Source organism: Corylus avellana, chromosome 6 (genome assembly GCF_965113065.1).
Source record: "Corylus avellana chromosome 6, dhCorAvel1.hap1.2, whole genome shotgun sequence".
In the NCBI taxonomy this organism is placed as follows: Eukaryota; Viridiplantae; Streptophyta; class Magnoliopsida; order Fagales; family Betulaceae; genus Corylus; species Corylus avellana.
This window is the reverse complement of record NC_142495.1, coordinates 27,920,830-27,936,790: the sequence shown is the minus strand read 5'-3', so window position 1 is coordinate 27,936,790 and position 15,961 is coordinate 27,920,830. Positions and strand designations below refer to the sequence as shown.

The following is a 15,961-nucleotide window of genomic DNA, read 5'->3' as shown; positions in this document are numbered from 1 at the left end:
CATAGGAAAAATTATATGATTTGCCAGCTTAGGTAGTAGTAAATTATTTTATAGTTATAAATTATTTTAAGTAGTAATAAATACTCAGTTTAGCTCAGATTAAAACCAGAGGCATAAGGCAACCAACCGTCGAATCAGATGAAGCCTAGCAATGAGAGACGTGGAGAAAAGTCTGAGAATTTTTTTGAAATATTTACTAGTAGAAATTGATTGATTAATTAATAAATATGAGTGAAAACAAAGAGGTTCGAGCGTGTGAGGGAGGGAGGGAGGGAGCCCCATGTGTAGATCTCGTGCTGCGGTGTCAGCAAACGTGCCAACTTGCCATTCCCAAAGTGTCTCTGTTTGTATTACACGCCAAAAACAAACAACTATTTTTACTGTACGTGGGTCACTCTTTTCTTTTCTTTTTTAATTTCTTTCTTTTTTGGGTCACTCTTTTTACCCCTCAAGCTTTTTGATTTCCAAAGCCACCCCATTTTTTTAACCAAATGCTCAGATCCATGATGATAATTGATGCAACACCCCCACACCCACAGTACAAACTACAGCAAACACAGCTGTGAAAAATTCTATGAAGAATCTGGTTCACAAACGCAAACCAGGGTAGGGAAAGTTCAGAACTGCCCCTAACTGGCCTAACATGAGATAAGAGGTCAAAGTGGTCCATTGCTGGTCAAAGAACTCGAGGTTCAAGGACAGATAGGTCATTTGGATTGCAGTACACATTGGGAGTCGAGCCCAATTACTTCTCCGGCCATTAGCTTATTATTAGTACAAGTAAAATCTCAGTTTTTGTACTAAAATTCAACTTTAATCACTGCAAATTAAGTGCACAAAGGATGATGATGATGGAGTCTCTCTCACACGTTGATCCATCTTCCTCTGTGAATACCACCTTTTGTTTATTAGTTTTCGACATGCATGATCGATTTAAAAATTGGGAAAAATTGTATTAAATAATCGTGTGTGTCAGCAGAGCACACCAGATCCACACAAGCCTCAGCTGCAATGGTTGAATGGAATCTCCATCTAGACTAGAGAGAGATAGAGATGTGTAAGATCGCATTGATAGACCCATCCCTTCAATCATCAATGGCCAGAGAACCCAGATGAGAAATAGGGAAATCAAGAAGTGTCTTAAGTCTCTGCCAAACCCATCAACGAAAAACGAACAGAGAAATTAAATTAAAGTGGGAACGATATTGGGATGCTGAAGCTATTTTTGATTCTCGTTCAATTTCAATCTCTCTCTCTATTTTCAGACAGGCAACAGTGAAAGTAACAGCAAGATCAAGAACCCGTCTCCTCCTTCAATGGAGATTCAGAGCTCAAAAAAAATCTAACCCAAAAAACATCAAAAAGGGCAAGAAAAAACAAAAAAACAAAAATTATATACACGTATACTTCATCCTCTTCCTTCCATACCCAACAACGATCTCATAGAACCAAAGAGGAAAGAGAGAAGTTTCTCCCTCTAGACCCCCTCCTCTCTCTTTCCCTCTTTCAATTCCTTCAAGAATCGCTATAGTCTCTCCAGCAGATGAGCATGGTGACGCAGCGCTTCACGATGTAGAACCTCGCCCTCTGCTCCTTCACAAGCCTAGCACACTTTCTTGTGAAAGAACACCTTCTGTGCGACGAGCTCTTCATGAAAGGAGCAGTAGAGGATCGGCTTCTGGATGACCCTTCCTTCTTTGACAGCTTCCACTTCTCATCAAAGTAAAACGGTGGCGGGGCACTTGCGGTAGTAGCAGAGGAAATGGAAGCCATGGATGTAAACTTTTCAACAGAATTCTCTTTCTCTCTGGCTTTTGGGTGCACGGAGAAAAAGAGGAAAAAGGAAACCAACAACAACAAAAAAATAAATTCAGTGGGTGAGTCAAGTGAGTAATGAACTGAGTCACTGAGGAAATGAAATGGTGGGTTAGGGTTAGTATTTATAATGGGTTTGGGAAGGAAGAAAAGGTGTTGCAGATGGTGTGGCAGTGGGTATCACCTGGGCCTTCTTTGCCTCGAGAGGCCCACCTACTATTTTTTTTTTTTTTGAAATATAAATTAATTATTTTTTTAATTGCTAAATAACACTATTCTAATTATGTGGGTTCCCAAAGCACACGTCATGGGCTACTTAATTCAGTGAAAGGGAGAGAGGAGGGGAATTTAATGCACGAAATCTCACTCAACTTGTGGGGGGCTATAACTGTAAATTTGTAGGGTTTAAGCAACAAAAAGATTACACAAGATCAAATTACAGATTCACTGCTTTTTAGTTTTTGCAAGTAATCCTCCAATTGGCAGATAAATGGGGGATTTGTGACATCACGCCCTTCAAGTTTTTAGGTGCTGAGTAGGGTCTTTGAGGAGTGACTGTGCATGATGTGGAAGCCACTTGTAGCAGATAGGGAGATAGGGAGATAGGGAGATTTCTTGTTCTTTTGTTTAGCTAGAGATTAAGACTTTCTTGTCACGTAATCATACATTAATTTAAACAAAATTATAGGAGGGGAGTTTGTGTTTTTCTTGCCCCATTGAGAGCTCAAAATCATAGTTTATGATAAATTAATTAATATAAACAGGGAAAAAAATCGCATCAAGACAAACAATGCTAGGTGAGACACTTTTATTTGGGTAAAAAAAAAAAAATAGTTTGATTAGAAAACCCCTTTACGTTTCTTGTTTTTACTCTTCACGCGTGGAAGAGTGGGGTACATAATGCAAAATCCCTCCTTTTATATTGAATAGCACAAAAACAACAGTTTATTACAGAGTTATACTAAACAATAATGACATTTATTTTTATAAAATACGAAAGGTAAGTTTGGAATGACTATAGTAAAATTTGTAATGACCCAAATATTTTAAAAAAAAATCAACCAATTGAAAGATCAACGATTGGGTGAGATTTAAGAATATGGAAAACAACAATCCATATGAATTTGAAAGCATAAATTACTAGGCATCTAGCTAGCTTACATGATCCGAGGTATAGCCTTTCCATCCGTTGAACACTTGTATGGCTAGGATTTGGTATTAAAATGCAGGAAAAAGCCAAGAACAAAAAAGTGAAATTATATTAGAGTGGGATCTCCTTGATTTTCCCAATAATCCACCAATTAATAGGTGTCAGCTCCTCATCCAAACAAGAGTAATCTCGGTGTCCGCTAGTTATAGGGAGTGACCACCTTCCACCCAGTCTCGGAAGTATGCCTAACTCTGCCTCTAAACCCACGCCCCCCGCCCCCCATATCCCTTTACGCGGTGCACGAACCGCACCGACCACCACCGGACCCAAAACCCAAAAGCCGGTAAAAAAAAAGAAAACAATCATGAACCGGCCGGCCATTCTTCCATGTTTGCATGGGTGGATGTGACCGTACGAGAGAGTGGTTGCTCTGCTGTGGGCGGGGGGTTGATCGATGAAATAGCTGAGAGTAAACAGAGTGACGTCATATTTGATGATAAATGAGTAGTGCCATTTTGAGCTTTAAGACGTTAGACGTATGTGTAGAGGAGGAGGAGCAATGATTCTGCTGTGTTTTCATGATGGATATAGGATATAGCGCAGTGATAGAGTCTGCAGGTTGCCAAAGCTGTGAAGAGAATGATCCAACGTACATTTGTTACATCTCTTCAGAATCAGATCCTAAAATCATCAAATTCTTTTCTTTAATTCCTCTGATTCAGCCATCGAGGAATTTCAATTATTTTCTAACGTTTTCCTTTATGTTTGTACTCAACCTCCTCAATTCTCATTAATATATATATTTATATTTTCTATTCAAATAAAGGAGAACCGGAAAAGGGAATTAAAAGGAAGGGTCAATTCTCATTAACAATTTAGGCTTAACACATTCAATGTTTAACTTAAATAAGTGAAGAAAAATAGAATTATGACGTGAACTTATAACCTCTAGCTCTTGTTTTTAGGAAATTTTGTCATCTTCATTTCATAATAAGAGATATAAGGTGTAAAACTCTTACATAGTAATAATTGTAGATACACTAAAAATCTAACAATTAAAAATGTATCTACCTCTTCCGATCCAACTCATGTGCACACTTCATTTAAGAGGCACATCTGCTATGGCAAATTAGATCTAAATACATAAGTAGGTCTTATCTCTAAAAAAACAAACTTTATTGACCCGGCCGTGAGACAAAATCCTCACACTAAACTATCTATTCTCAGCTTAAAGGCCAGGATAATACAACAAAACAAAGAAAACCAGCTGCAATGGCAAGATCTAGCAAGAAAATGGCAGATGAAACCCGGAGCATGAGGCTCACATGCAAAGTGCGTGAGATCCACACGATTCACACTCTAGCTCGCACGAATCACATCTGGCACGTGCCAAAAAGAAGAGAGAAAAAGTCTGGAGTCTATCGGGCACAATGGCACTACAGAGAAGCGTGTAGTGGCGTGTACAAGCTTGGGCCAACGGCAAAAGAGTAGATCGGCAACACAATGAGCCGATCTAAGTTTCTCAGCAAAATATCGACGAAACCCAAGTGCCAGGAAAAATCAAAAGACAAGGTGAAAATGATAGCTGCTGCTGTTGCTGAATCTAGACGCTGTTACTGAGTTCTAAAATAAACCATGGCAAAGAAAATGAAAGAAAGAACAAAAAAAAAAGTGGGGAGGGGGGATCCATCCCTCCCCCTTCTGAGTCTCACCGAAGAGGAACTAGAGAGAGGCTAGGGTTTTTTTTTTTTTTTTTAAAAAAAGTTATAACCTCTAACTCTAATGCTATCTTAAATCATGACTTATCTCACAAGCTTGAGCCAATAAAATAGATGAAATAGTGTGGTAAAGTTCATTATTAAATGACTACCTTGATTTAAAAAGTATCATAGGTCAAGTAACATACCATCTTCGACCCTATTGAAAACTAGGCCTTACCTTAAGTACCTCAAAGGTATTTAACCTTACTATAAAGATTATCCTGCACATGGGTAGATTTTTTTTTTTTTGAAAGGATAGTTCCATTTCCATCATTGAAGATTAAACTAGGAATTCATCATCTTTAGTTGGTATAGTAAGATTGCACATAATGCACACTCTATTTATTTATTTTTTTTATTTTTTTACATGTCCATACAAGAGGGGGAGCATTCGAACTAGTGACCTTTGCTTCATAAGGCGTGGTCCCCAGTCCTTGGGAACAATTACACATAATGCACTTAATTACCACTAATATTGTTTTTGTAAAAATTCAGAAAATTGTTAGTCATATTTATATTACTATTATAAAATGATTTAGTCAATTTGAAATTTTCCTAAAATTACTCATAAATCTTACTTTCATCTAGTGAGGAACTAATTTAAAACTAATACTCATAAGTGCCATTATAATTTAATAATTTTATTTACACTATTCATCATTAATATAGGAATGTAAGTATTACACTGTTAATGATGAATAGGATCTCCTTGAGTTTCCATGTGGTGTTTGGGAATAGTAAATAATGAGTATGGTAATTAAAGTAGAACCTTGAGTAAATAATTAATATCCAAACACATTTACCATGGTGGTCCCAATTTTGCATGGTGAACAAAAGAACTAGTGCACTCTAGATTTATAGAATATATATGCACGGGTGCAACTTTGACTCTCTTAGAAATATGAAGTGATGTAAGAGTCAAATTGAATGCATCTGGAATGCCCATGTGCAACAACGCCAATATTCTCTTTATCCCAACTTTGTCCCATGCTCATCTATAGATAGGCACGAATTTGATAATTAAAAAAAGAAGAAGAATAAAAATGATTTACGGAAGTGAATTTTTTTTCCCCTTGTTTTCCATTGTTTTGGATTACTTCCCCGTCTTAAAATAACATGATAAAAATCAAGAGTAAGCGAGTGTTAAAGGAACAAATCTAGAGAATCTGATTTATTGTGTAATAAATATCAGAAGTTAAAAAGGCTGATTATGCATGATTTGGGCCTTGATTCACAGGATGTGTTTCCTCTTCTCCAGTCTATATAATAAAATATTTGTAAGAAGAAGATATATAGTGAAATAAAAGAATTCATTCTTCTTTCAAAATCTTACAGTGAGCGAATAGTCCAAAATTTATTTGAGCAAGTGAGTTTCATATGAACTATTTTACAATATGCTGCCCAAACTATTAGCAAATTGATGAAATCCCAATTCAATACTTGAATACCTCCAACTATATATGAATTAGCTAGATGGATGCTTAAGGACCATTCTCTATTAGCTGTTAAGGTAAAAATGGAGGGATAAAGAGCTCACTTGCAAAGTTTGGACTAGAAATATCTAAATGCTCCAATTTTAAATGTTAAATTAGCTTAACTACCCTATCATGTAAAAAAAGAATGCAACAAAAAAATAAAAAGAAAGAAGATAGCTTGAGAAGATGGTTTGACTACCCAATTTCATTTTATTTTTCCTTATGTTTCAATCACTTATTAGGACAATTTGAATATATATATATATATATATATATATATATATATATATATATATTTTCTCTATTTCATATGGGGAAAGGGAAAAGAGAAGACAATTTGAACACTTCAAGTCTATAATATATGCGGCTATGTCTTGTACTCTTTTTTGTTTTTTTGTTTTTGGTTGGTTTTAATGCTAGAAGTTAATAGAGGGATTTTTTTATTTTTTTACTTAAATGAAAGGAGGTCAAATATAACAAGTGGTAGTTTAAATTAAGAATAATATTATTTAGTAAATTTAATCATAATTGCTATATAACTAGAAAGTAAAAATTAATTATTATATTAATATTTAATTTATTTTTTTATTAATATTAATTTTTATTGTCATATCATCAAGTTGTATGAAATTATATCAATATTTACTAATGGGGTGTTAATTAAAAAAGATTAAAAGGATAAATATTTCTGATAAGAGCAAATAGAGATATATAAGGAAGAAACAAAGGAAAAAACGAAAGGCATCAGGATTCAGAAACTGTGTTAGTGAGGATCACATGGTGCACATGGTATCGGCGTGGGACCGACCTATCTGGATTCTGGAATGTGAAAAGAAATGCGTTAATTTTGGGTTGCTCATGTCGCTTTGCACACGTGTCGACCGGCATAAGCGAAGCTTTGTGTCTCTAGTCGCTCAGACCGAAAGTCCTTACTGCCTCTTCTTTTGGTCAACCGCCAGCTAGTGCGAGTGCGAGAGAGGGCGAATCTGCTGCTGACACGCGTAAATAAGATAATGTTGAATTTTTTTTTTTTTTTCTTCCTTATAAAAATTATCAAACTTGCGCGTTGGAATTAAAATTAATTTGAATCAAGAAATGAATATAAGGAAGCTGATTTATATTTTGCTATTGATGCGCTTGAAGATATTATGAATGCTAATATATATATATATATATATATATATATATATATATATATATATATTTTGAACAATGAGCACAAACAAATATACTGATTCATTTAATCCAGACTTATCAACTTAGACAATAACCAGCATCAAACATATACACATCATTGACATGCATTCTAGATAAGAATTTACAACATTCAAAAGGATTAGACAACTTGTTAAAAAGATGATAGAAATAAGAAATGATATTGTATATCCATTAGTTTATTAATTGGTAACATTAACATTGATTCAACTAGTTACGATAGCTACTATTGAAAGAATATTTTTCATTAATGAATATTGTTAAAAGTCGTTTTAGAAACTAAATAAGAAATCTGTGGATGAATAATTATTAGGTTACGTACATTGAGAATGATATATTCAATATTATGACTAATGACGAAATCATGCAATGATTTCAAAATATGAAAACTTGTCGAGGAAAATGAATAAATTAATGCTAGGCTTAAAAAAATAAAGTCTAATTTTAATTTATGTGTTAAGCAATAATTAAGTTTTGTTGAATTGTTTATTTATTTCATTTTTTAAATTCTTTAATATTTTTAATCAATTTTTGTTCAACTCTATATGTTTAATCTTGACCCATATAAACCAAAATCCTACTTCGGCTCTGAGTTTAGATGACTCACCTATGAGCTATATATCATGTCAAGTTTAAATGGACAGGCAATTGGAACTCACAAGCAAGTTTAAAGAGAGTTTACTAAGTATTTGGTTAAACTCTTAATCCTTATAATTGAACCTATATATTGACCCGTTCAAACAATAAAGAGTCGAGTGATTTCGAAGTCATTTCATCAGCTTGTATTAGTATTTATATTTTGATCAAGTCTTAGTCGTGGGAGGATTACATATATAAGGATTTTGGGGTTGAAATGCAATGACTTGCTTGTTTTTGTCACTAGACACGACCGATTGAGAATATTTTGATGTTTTTGTCGCCTTTTGCGATATGAAAATCAACTTTGGAAACACATCCACATTTCTGGGGTAGCATTAATTGTGAGAGGAAAAAATCGTTCTAGTAATCAGTGAGAATTCTTCTTCAAGTTTTTAATTAAGAATTCAACTACTTAAGTTGACCATATCTTCTCATATATGAGCCTTGAAAGTGAGACTACTGCATCATGGAAATGGCTACATTCCAAGAATCAAAGGTGCCGAGACATAACATCCTTAAAATGTATGGAAAAACTAGGGTTTTGTTTCATCCAAAACTGACTTCTGGGGGACAGTGAGCGTGATCAAAACTTGAACTTAAGTGAGAATCTTTAAAGATATGTTCTAGCTACCTACCTGGCTATGCTTGAGCTTAAAGTTTCAATCTGTCCATATAGAATGTATTTAGTTCACCAGAAACATATGCATATATAATTCATGTCCATGTTAGCTCATTCGTTTGGTTAAATGCATTTAGACAAACAAATCCATGGAAGACAACCTATTTTTCTTTCCCACCAGTCTCTCACAATGTTGATTGTTGTCTATAAATCTCTCCTGACCAGCTCCTATCGAGAACCGACCTTAGAAGTTTGTGAGGATTTAATCTACCTCTGCTTGACCTTAAAGTATAAGCTTGTGATCTATAGCTAGAGTGTAATTGATTTCAACAGATCGTGTTATATATCTCATTGGTTTGGTTAAATGCACTTAGACCAATCAAAGAAACAGAACACATTTCCATTCTTAATGATCATCTAGATTATTGTCTAGAAATACCAGACCACTTCCCATGGAAAAACAGATATGCCTTGAGGATTAATTACAATTTACAATTAGCTTAACACAACCTAGCATGAACAAACAAACATGAAACTTTGTTGCTGCATGCAGCTCAATTAATTACTTCGTTTTCACTCAAATGGGTGTCACTCACCCTCGACAGCAGAGGAAATTGCTAGCTAGAAAACCCTACACCTGCAAATCCCATATTAGATTCTTTGGCTATATTATTTCTGAGACCACCTTCCAATAACTAATTTCGAATTCAGTCATCTCTTTCTTTGTGCCGCCGGGGCATCATCAATCATTAATACTTCATTTACTTTTTGATGCAACAGAAACGCAAAATGGGGCGCATGCAGCTACCTTTTCAGCCTGCCCTGTTCATCTGATAGGGAACATTCACACTGTATATATATATATATATATATATATATATATATATATATATATATCTCGCTTTCTCCCATTGGGATCTTAATTGGTATCTTTGTTTTGCTTTTGATTAGTTGAATTGACTAGTCAAATCTTTCTCTCAAATGCAAAATGCATGCAACTGCACAAGAACTTCTGACTGCAGCTTTTTATACCAAATAATTAAAGAAGCAAAGTAGCCCATTTAAGTATTGATGAGGCAGCATCTGTGATCATGGGGCTGTAAATTAGCATTATTGTCTTTTAACTAATATAAGCTTAATCATGTTTTATAATTGATCTAGACATTTTGTCCTACTCGGTCGTCACCCTTTTTCTTTTCTTAAGAATTTCCCTCTCTAATTCAAAGTTTGGGACCACAAATTTTGCTTTTAATGCAGACTTATAGGCATATAGAGCCATGCTTCTTCTTTTATTTATTACAAAATGTGCTCTCCAGCTTATCTTATACTGTCGTCTTTTATATCCTTTTTCATGTTGCTCTGCTTTTGTGTTGTCCCCCTTTAATGTCAACTTCTACTGCCATTTCCCCTCACATGCACCCTACTTTTTTGTCTATGGTAAGAGACAGAGTTTGATCTCAGGACCTAAACGTTTATCGCTACATCATATGTACAACTTTCAACCATAAGACTTGAAAAGCAGTGTCTTTTATCTGGTAAATTTAGCCAATTTTTGGAATATTTGGGATGGAATTATGATCACATGGCCCCCATGTGAGCTATATATGTTCTATACCTTCAAACCAGTGGCGTTTCTTTTATATATATATAACCTGTGAGTACTTAAAGAGTTCATATTCCAACAACCCTGCAACTTTCGACCATCAGATACTAAACAATGTCTTCCTTAATTAGTCCCTGTCTGGTCAATTTAGCCATTGTTTGAAAATCAAGTCGGATGAGATTATCACATGCCCCCCCCCCCCCCCCCCCCCCCCCCATGTGAGCTTTGTGATGATCTAAACCTTCAAACCAGTGGAGTTCATATACCAACAACTGTACGTACTTCATGAGAGAAAGAGAGAGAGAGAGCCAAGGTCAAATATTTAATTTTCTTGTTGGGGTATTTATGTGTATCAACAAAGAAAGCAGCAGAGACGTTTGAATGAGACCAAATAATTTGCTTGTATTTATGGTATGTCGTTATTTTGTGGTCGAGTAATGATTAATTCCTTTTTATAATTTAAGGATATTTTTGTGCCCTTTTCATCAGAGTATCTCCAACAAAGATATATATTATCTTGTATTTATATATATATAATAAAGATCAAAATCCCTGCATTTTATAAACACCCAATTCATTCATTACCAAGTTCTAACAATCTATTTATTTTTTGTCAGTACTTGAGCCTTATTATTGCCGGGGGACTTCATATATAGTGTCAAGGAATCCTTTATGACAATTTATTTCATGTATTTCCTAATTGACAAAAAAACTGCACTCATCCGGTACAAACCCTAGACTACTACCTAGCTAGCTAGTATATATCTTTCATAAACTACAAGTTGATCATGATATATATATATTAAAAAAAAGAAAAAGAATGGGGTCGCTTTCTTTGGGCCAGGGAATCATCAATCGTCAGCAAAAACCATGGAATAAGATGTCTTTTTCTTTTTCCTCTTGGCATAATTTATTGAGGAGAATTGCAATAGGAGGAGCCGCTTCCATAGAGCACGCCATGTTTACTGGAAGGGGTGGCATTTTAGATTCGGCAGCATGAGATGTGTCCCACACTTGTGCAGGTTGCAGCCGCAGGAACGTTTGCTAAAATAATGACTTTCAACTAACATTGAAAATTTGAAACACTTTCTCTCTCTCTCTCTCTCTCCCTCTCCCCACACCTTAGCCTACCTTGTGCGGCTAACTACTTTTCTGTTGGGGGAATTAGGTAGGCCTTCAAAACTACAGTTTTCAATTTGATAGATTCGAAACTCAAGAGTTTAAATTCATTATAAATTCAAGAACATTGTTAGAATAGTAGGGGTGGCCACGAAGTCGCCCCTACAATTCTACGTTAATGGGTGACCTTAATTTGATTAGGGTGGTCACAGCATTCCTTTTGTTAGGGGTGGCTCATGAGTTACAACAACTTCCTAAGTCACGAGTACATATGCACCGTTGGAAGTCTCACATTCCTTGAGTATTAAGGATATGAGCCATTTATAAGGTAAGGAAAAATTCCAACTCTTGAGTTAGCTTTTAGGTTAAGTTAGGCCTAAGATCCATTTCTAATATGGTATCAAAGCCCAGGTTTACCAACAAGTCTCAGCCCAACAATTTATGGGAGAAACGGGTTGTCGCTGCTCCGACCCAGTGCCCTGTGTATGAGGGGGAGATTGTTGGGGTTGTCCCACATTGGTTGTGGAAGGGGCTGGTGGTCACTTTATAAGTGTGAGGGAAAGTCTCACCTCTTGAGCTAGCTTTTGGGGTTGAGATAGGCCCAATACCACCCAACACTGGTATCAGTGGTGGACGTAGGTGTCTAAATACCAAACCACTCGTAAGTTTTTTGTGTTCATTCTCTCTCTTGCATTCGCTCAATATTCTAACATCATCATCATTTCAACATTATTATTTCAATATGGTATCAGAGCCAGGTTCAATTGGATGTGGCCCACTGTCTCTCCCATTATTGCACGTGTTGGCTTGAATGTCCTCCCGCCACACGTGCCTAGCCCAATTGGTTATGGCCCACCGTCACCTATTGTCGGACGTGTTAGCTTGGATGTCCTCCCACCACAAGTGAGGGGGCGTGTTGGAAGTCCCACATTGCTTGGGTATTAAGTAGATGAGTCATTTATAAGGTGAGGAAAAACCTAAACTCTTGAGCTAGCTTTTGGGTTGAGTTAAGCCCAAGACCCGTTTCTAATTTGCACAACCATCATTGTGGTTCGATAGGTGATTCACATTTTTAAAAAATAATAAATAAATTATTAAGGGATACAATTGTCTTTTCACATATATACATATATTGATATATACACGTATCAATTTATCTGAAAATGTTGACACGGGTCTCAAATTTATAATGTATCTAAACTCGTATCAAATTGAAAACTAAGACCTCAAAACTACATTAATTTTTTAAAAACTCAAAAATGTTGAATGACACTTATCACTTATTATAGTAGGTTGAAAGAAATTTCCTCCCGATCAGTTTGGAGAAAATTTGTGGCCAAAGTAAAAATGATAAAAAGTACAAGGAATCCTGACTTTATTTCTCTTTCTATTAATGTTTCTTCCATTATATTTTGAGAAGTGCTACACAGCCAAACAAATGAATTCAGAAAAAATTTTAAAATGACATGACAGACCGTGAGTGACAAATAAGAGAGAGAGAGAATTGCATAAAATTTTTAAACTGACATGGCAGACCGTGAGTAATAAATAAGAGAGAGAAAATTGCATTTTTTAAATATATAATTGAATTAATGATTTTCTAAATTACATTCCCACAATATCATCAAATATTTTACATTAATTGCCAAGGCACCATCAATCATCAGCCCTGAATATTAAAAAACCTTTCCTTTTTTTTTTTTTTTTTTTTTTTTTTTCTTCTTTTTAGTGATGTGTGGTGCAGCTACTTCTTAGCATGTTTTGTTCATGGGATGGGGAACACGAATCCTAACAATATTTCTCATGCCATCTTTGGCATTTACGCTTTGATTTAATCATATATATATATATCTAACTGGCCTGTCAATTCTCTTCTTAAATGGTGAATTCTAGGCCTGGGTATCGGTCAAAACGGTCCGGTTAAGGACCTTATCGGTTATTAACCGATAATTTTCGGTTAAACGGTTTATTAACCGATACCGAACCAATAAGAATTTTAACCGATAATTTCGGTTAAAACGGTACACGGTTAAACGGTCTGGTTAAACCGGTTAACCGATTTAACCGAGAGCTTTATATTGATTTATTTTGTTGGGCCAAAAACCAAAAATGAGTTTTTTTGACTTTTGAGAGCCCAAATACTTTTTGTTGGGCTAAAATAATTTATTAAAAATGAGTTGTTTTAGGGACCAAATACTTTTTGTTGTGACCAAAATATTTGTTTTTTAGGTTAAAAATTGAAACTTTTTTATATTGATCCACTTCAACTTTTTTTTTTTTTTTTTTTTGTAATATTATAAAATACATTTTTTCAAAGCAAATGGACTAATTAACATAATGAATGCTAATTAGACTAGCAAAACTAGTTAATGAAAAATGCTTTTACCAAAGGCAAAGAAATCTCATCAAATGCCATCACTTAAAAAAAAAACATCAAACCTACCCAAACCCAAATTAAAATAAAATTCATTAATGAATAATAAACAAAGTATTAACTAATTAAAGTCACTTAGCAAAAGGAAAATAAGTCATGGGCAACACCATTACACAAATTCGGAAACCTGTGTCACTTGTGGGAATTTGGAAACCTCTCTAAAAGACTAAACGGCGCCGTTTTGGGACTAGGACTTAAAAAAAAATAAAAAAATAAAAAAAAAATCCGGTTTCTTATCGGTTAACCGGTTAACCGATAAGAACCGCTTAACCGGACCGGACCGAATTCCGGTATACTTTTTTTAACCAATAAGGATATCGGCATATCGGCTACGGTTTATATCGGTTCGGTCGAAGCCGGTAGACGGCCGGTTAAACGGTAACGGTTAATTTGCCCACCCCTAGTGAATTCTTGCAACCGCACAAAAAATGGTTTAATTAATTAATTAACTTAATTAGCTCATTATCAAATGAAGAGCCAAAACTGCTGCATTACTTAAGCCATATATGAACAGAAATCTTCTGGGATCACGGGTCAACCCATTGTCTTAACTGATAAAGTCATATACATGATTATAACATTTTGTCCTACTTGGTATATGTATTTTTATTTTATTTTTTTCACTTAAATGATTTGGACCACTAACAAAGATTTTGATGTAGGCATTCATTTAATTATATTTCTTGTTATTTTATTTTATGTATTTATGTTTGCATATATTCAACACATCATTACAATTCTTTTATACTTTTAGGTATATAGTATAATTTTTTTTTGACATGTCCACAGTGAACTTCGTTTCATAAGGCGTGATCCCCAGTCGATTGAGTTACCTTTTGGAAACTTTGTTGTTAAGTTTGTATTATTAAGTTTGTCAACTTTAATTCAATATTAACCTTATGAACAAAAGGAGACTTTATTGTTAAAATGTTAATTAGATAATTATATTCACATCTTCCTATTAACTTATATTTTTGGAATAATTAGTTCATTTACATGGTGTCAAAGTAAAAGGTCGTAAATTCAAACACTGACTCTCAAATTAATTAAATTTACCTTAGAAGGCCAAACCATGAACGATGGGCCAAATAATATCCTACGCGATGCTTTTTGTTTTGAAGTTCTATCATTTCACTGTCTAATAAACAAATATATTATTCATATCTTCCCATTAGCTTAAACATTTTGTGATAACTGATGCTTTGACATGATATCAAAATAAAATTCGTCAGTTCAAACCCTAAACATAATCGAAGGGCCAACTTTAATAAGTCTGATGTTTATATTCTAACATAACTAGATTCATGAGATAACATCATATGATGTTCCTTAAAGTTATACCATTTCACTATCTAATATACAAATGTATATATTACTCTCACTCCAATTTCTCCAACAAATTACACTACTGTCAGATTGTGACTCAATCATGTTCTCGTGACGCATGCACATATAGCACAGTCAACTGCAAAATCATACTATTCTTCCACACCGACCTTAATTCAAAATATATTACAATATATATAGTCACAGTTTTGAAGAACGATGATCTTATTCTCTCTCTCTCTCTCTCTCTCTCTCTCTATATATATATATATATATGCTCAGTTCATGGAGTGCATGGTATATATGATTCTATGAATGTCACATGCCTCCATGTGAGCAGCAGCTGCTGAATTTCAATATCTTTGTTTAAATGGATTAAAACATTATGTGCAGCGACAGGAAATCCTTTACAATGATTGAATATACATTAATCTATCTTGTCTTTGCCTCTGCGACTTGGCTGACCTCCATGATCTTATCTGCTCCCTGCTCATGCAGAAACTATCTTCTAAAAAGATCATGGATTCATAAATATTCATTAATTTTTTATTATGTTCTTCATTAATTGTTGGAACAACCTTGCATGTGTAGTTATATATTCCGGAGGAAAATGATATTTTTGTTAATTTGACAATCATTAATTAGATTTCTGGAAGCTAGGAGCAATCGCAAGAATATCTGATCTTATGATTAAGCACATATATCATTCCCATGGTACAACAATGACCAAAATTTATTGTAAGTTGACATGACTCTAATTTTCCAAGATATTTTGTCAGATTTTTGTTCCGACCTCTTTCATAACT

General features: G+C 34.6%; 1 protein-coding gene across 1 annotated transcript; it reads right to left on the bottom strand.

The window, feature by feature from the left end:
* Positions 1–1,120: 1,120 nt before the first annotated feature.
* Positions 1,121–1,927, bottom strand: LOC132188235 (small polypeptide DEVIL 11). The gene has a single exon (XM_059602648.2). The coding sequence runs from the start codon at positions 1,771–1,773 to the stop codon at positions 1,516–1,518; it is 258 nt and encodes an 85-aa protein (XP_059458631.1). The 5' UTR covers positions 1,774–1,927; the 3' UTR covers positions 1,121–1,515.
* Positions 1,928–15,961: the final 14,034 nt, after the last annotated feature.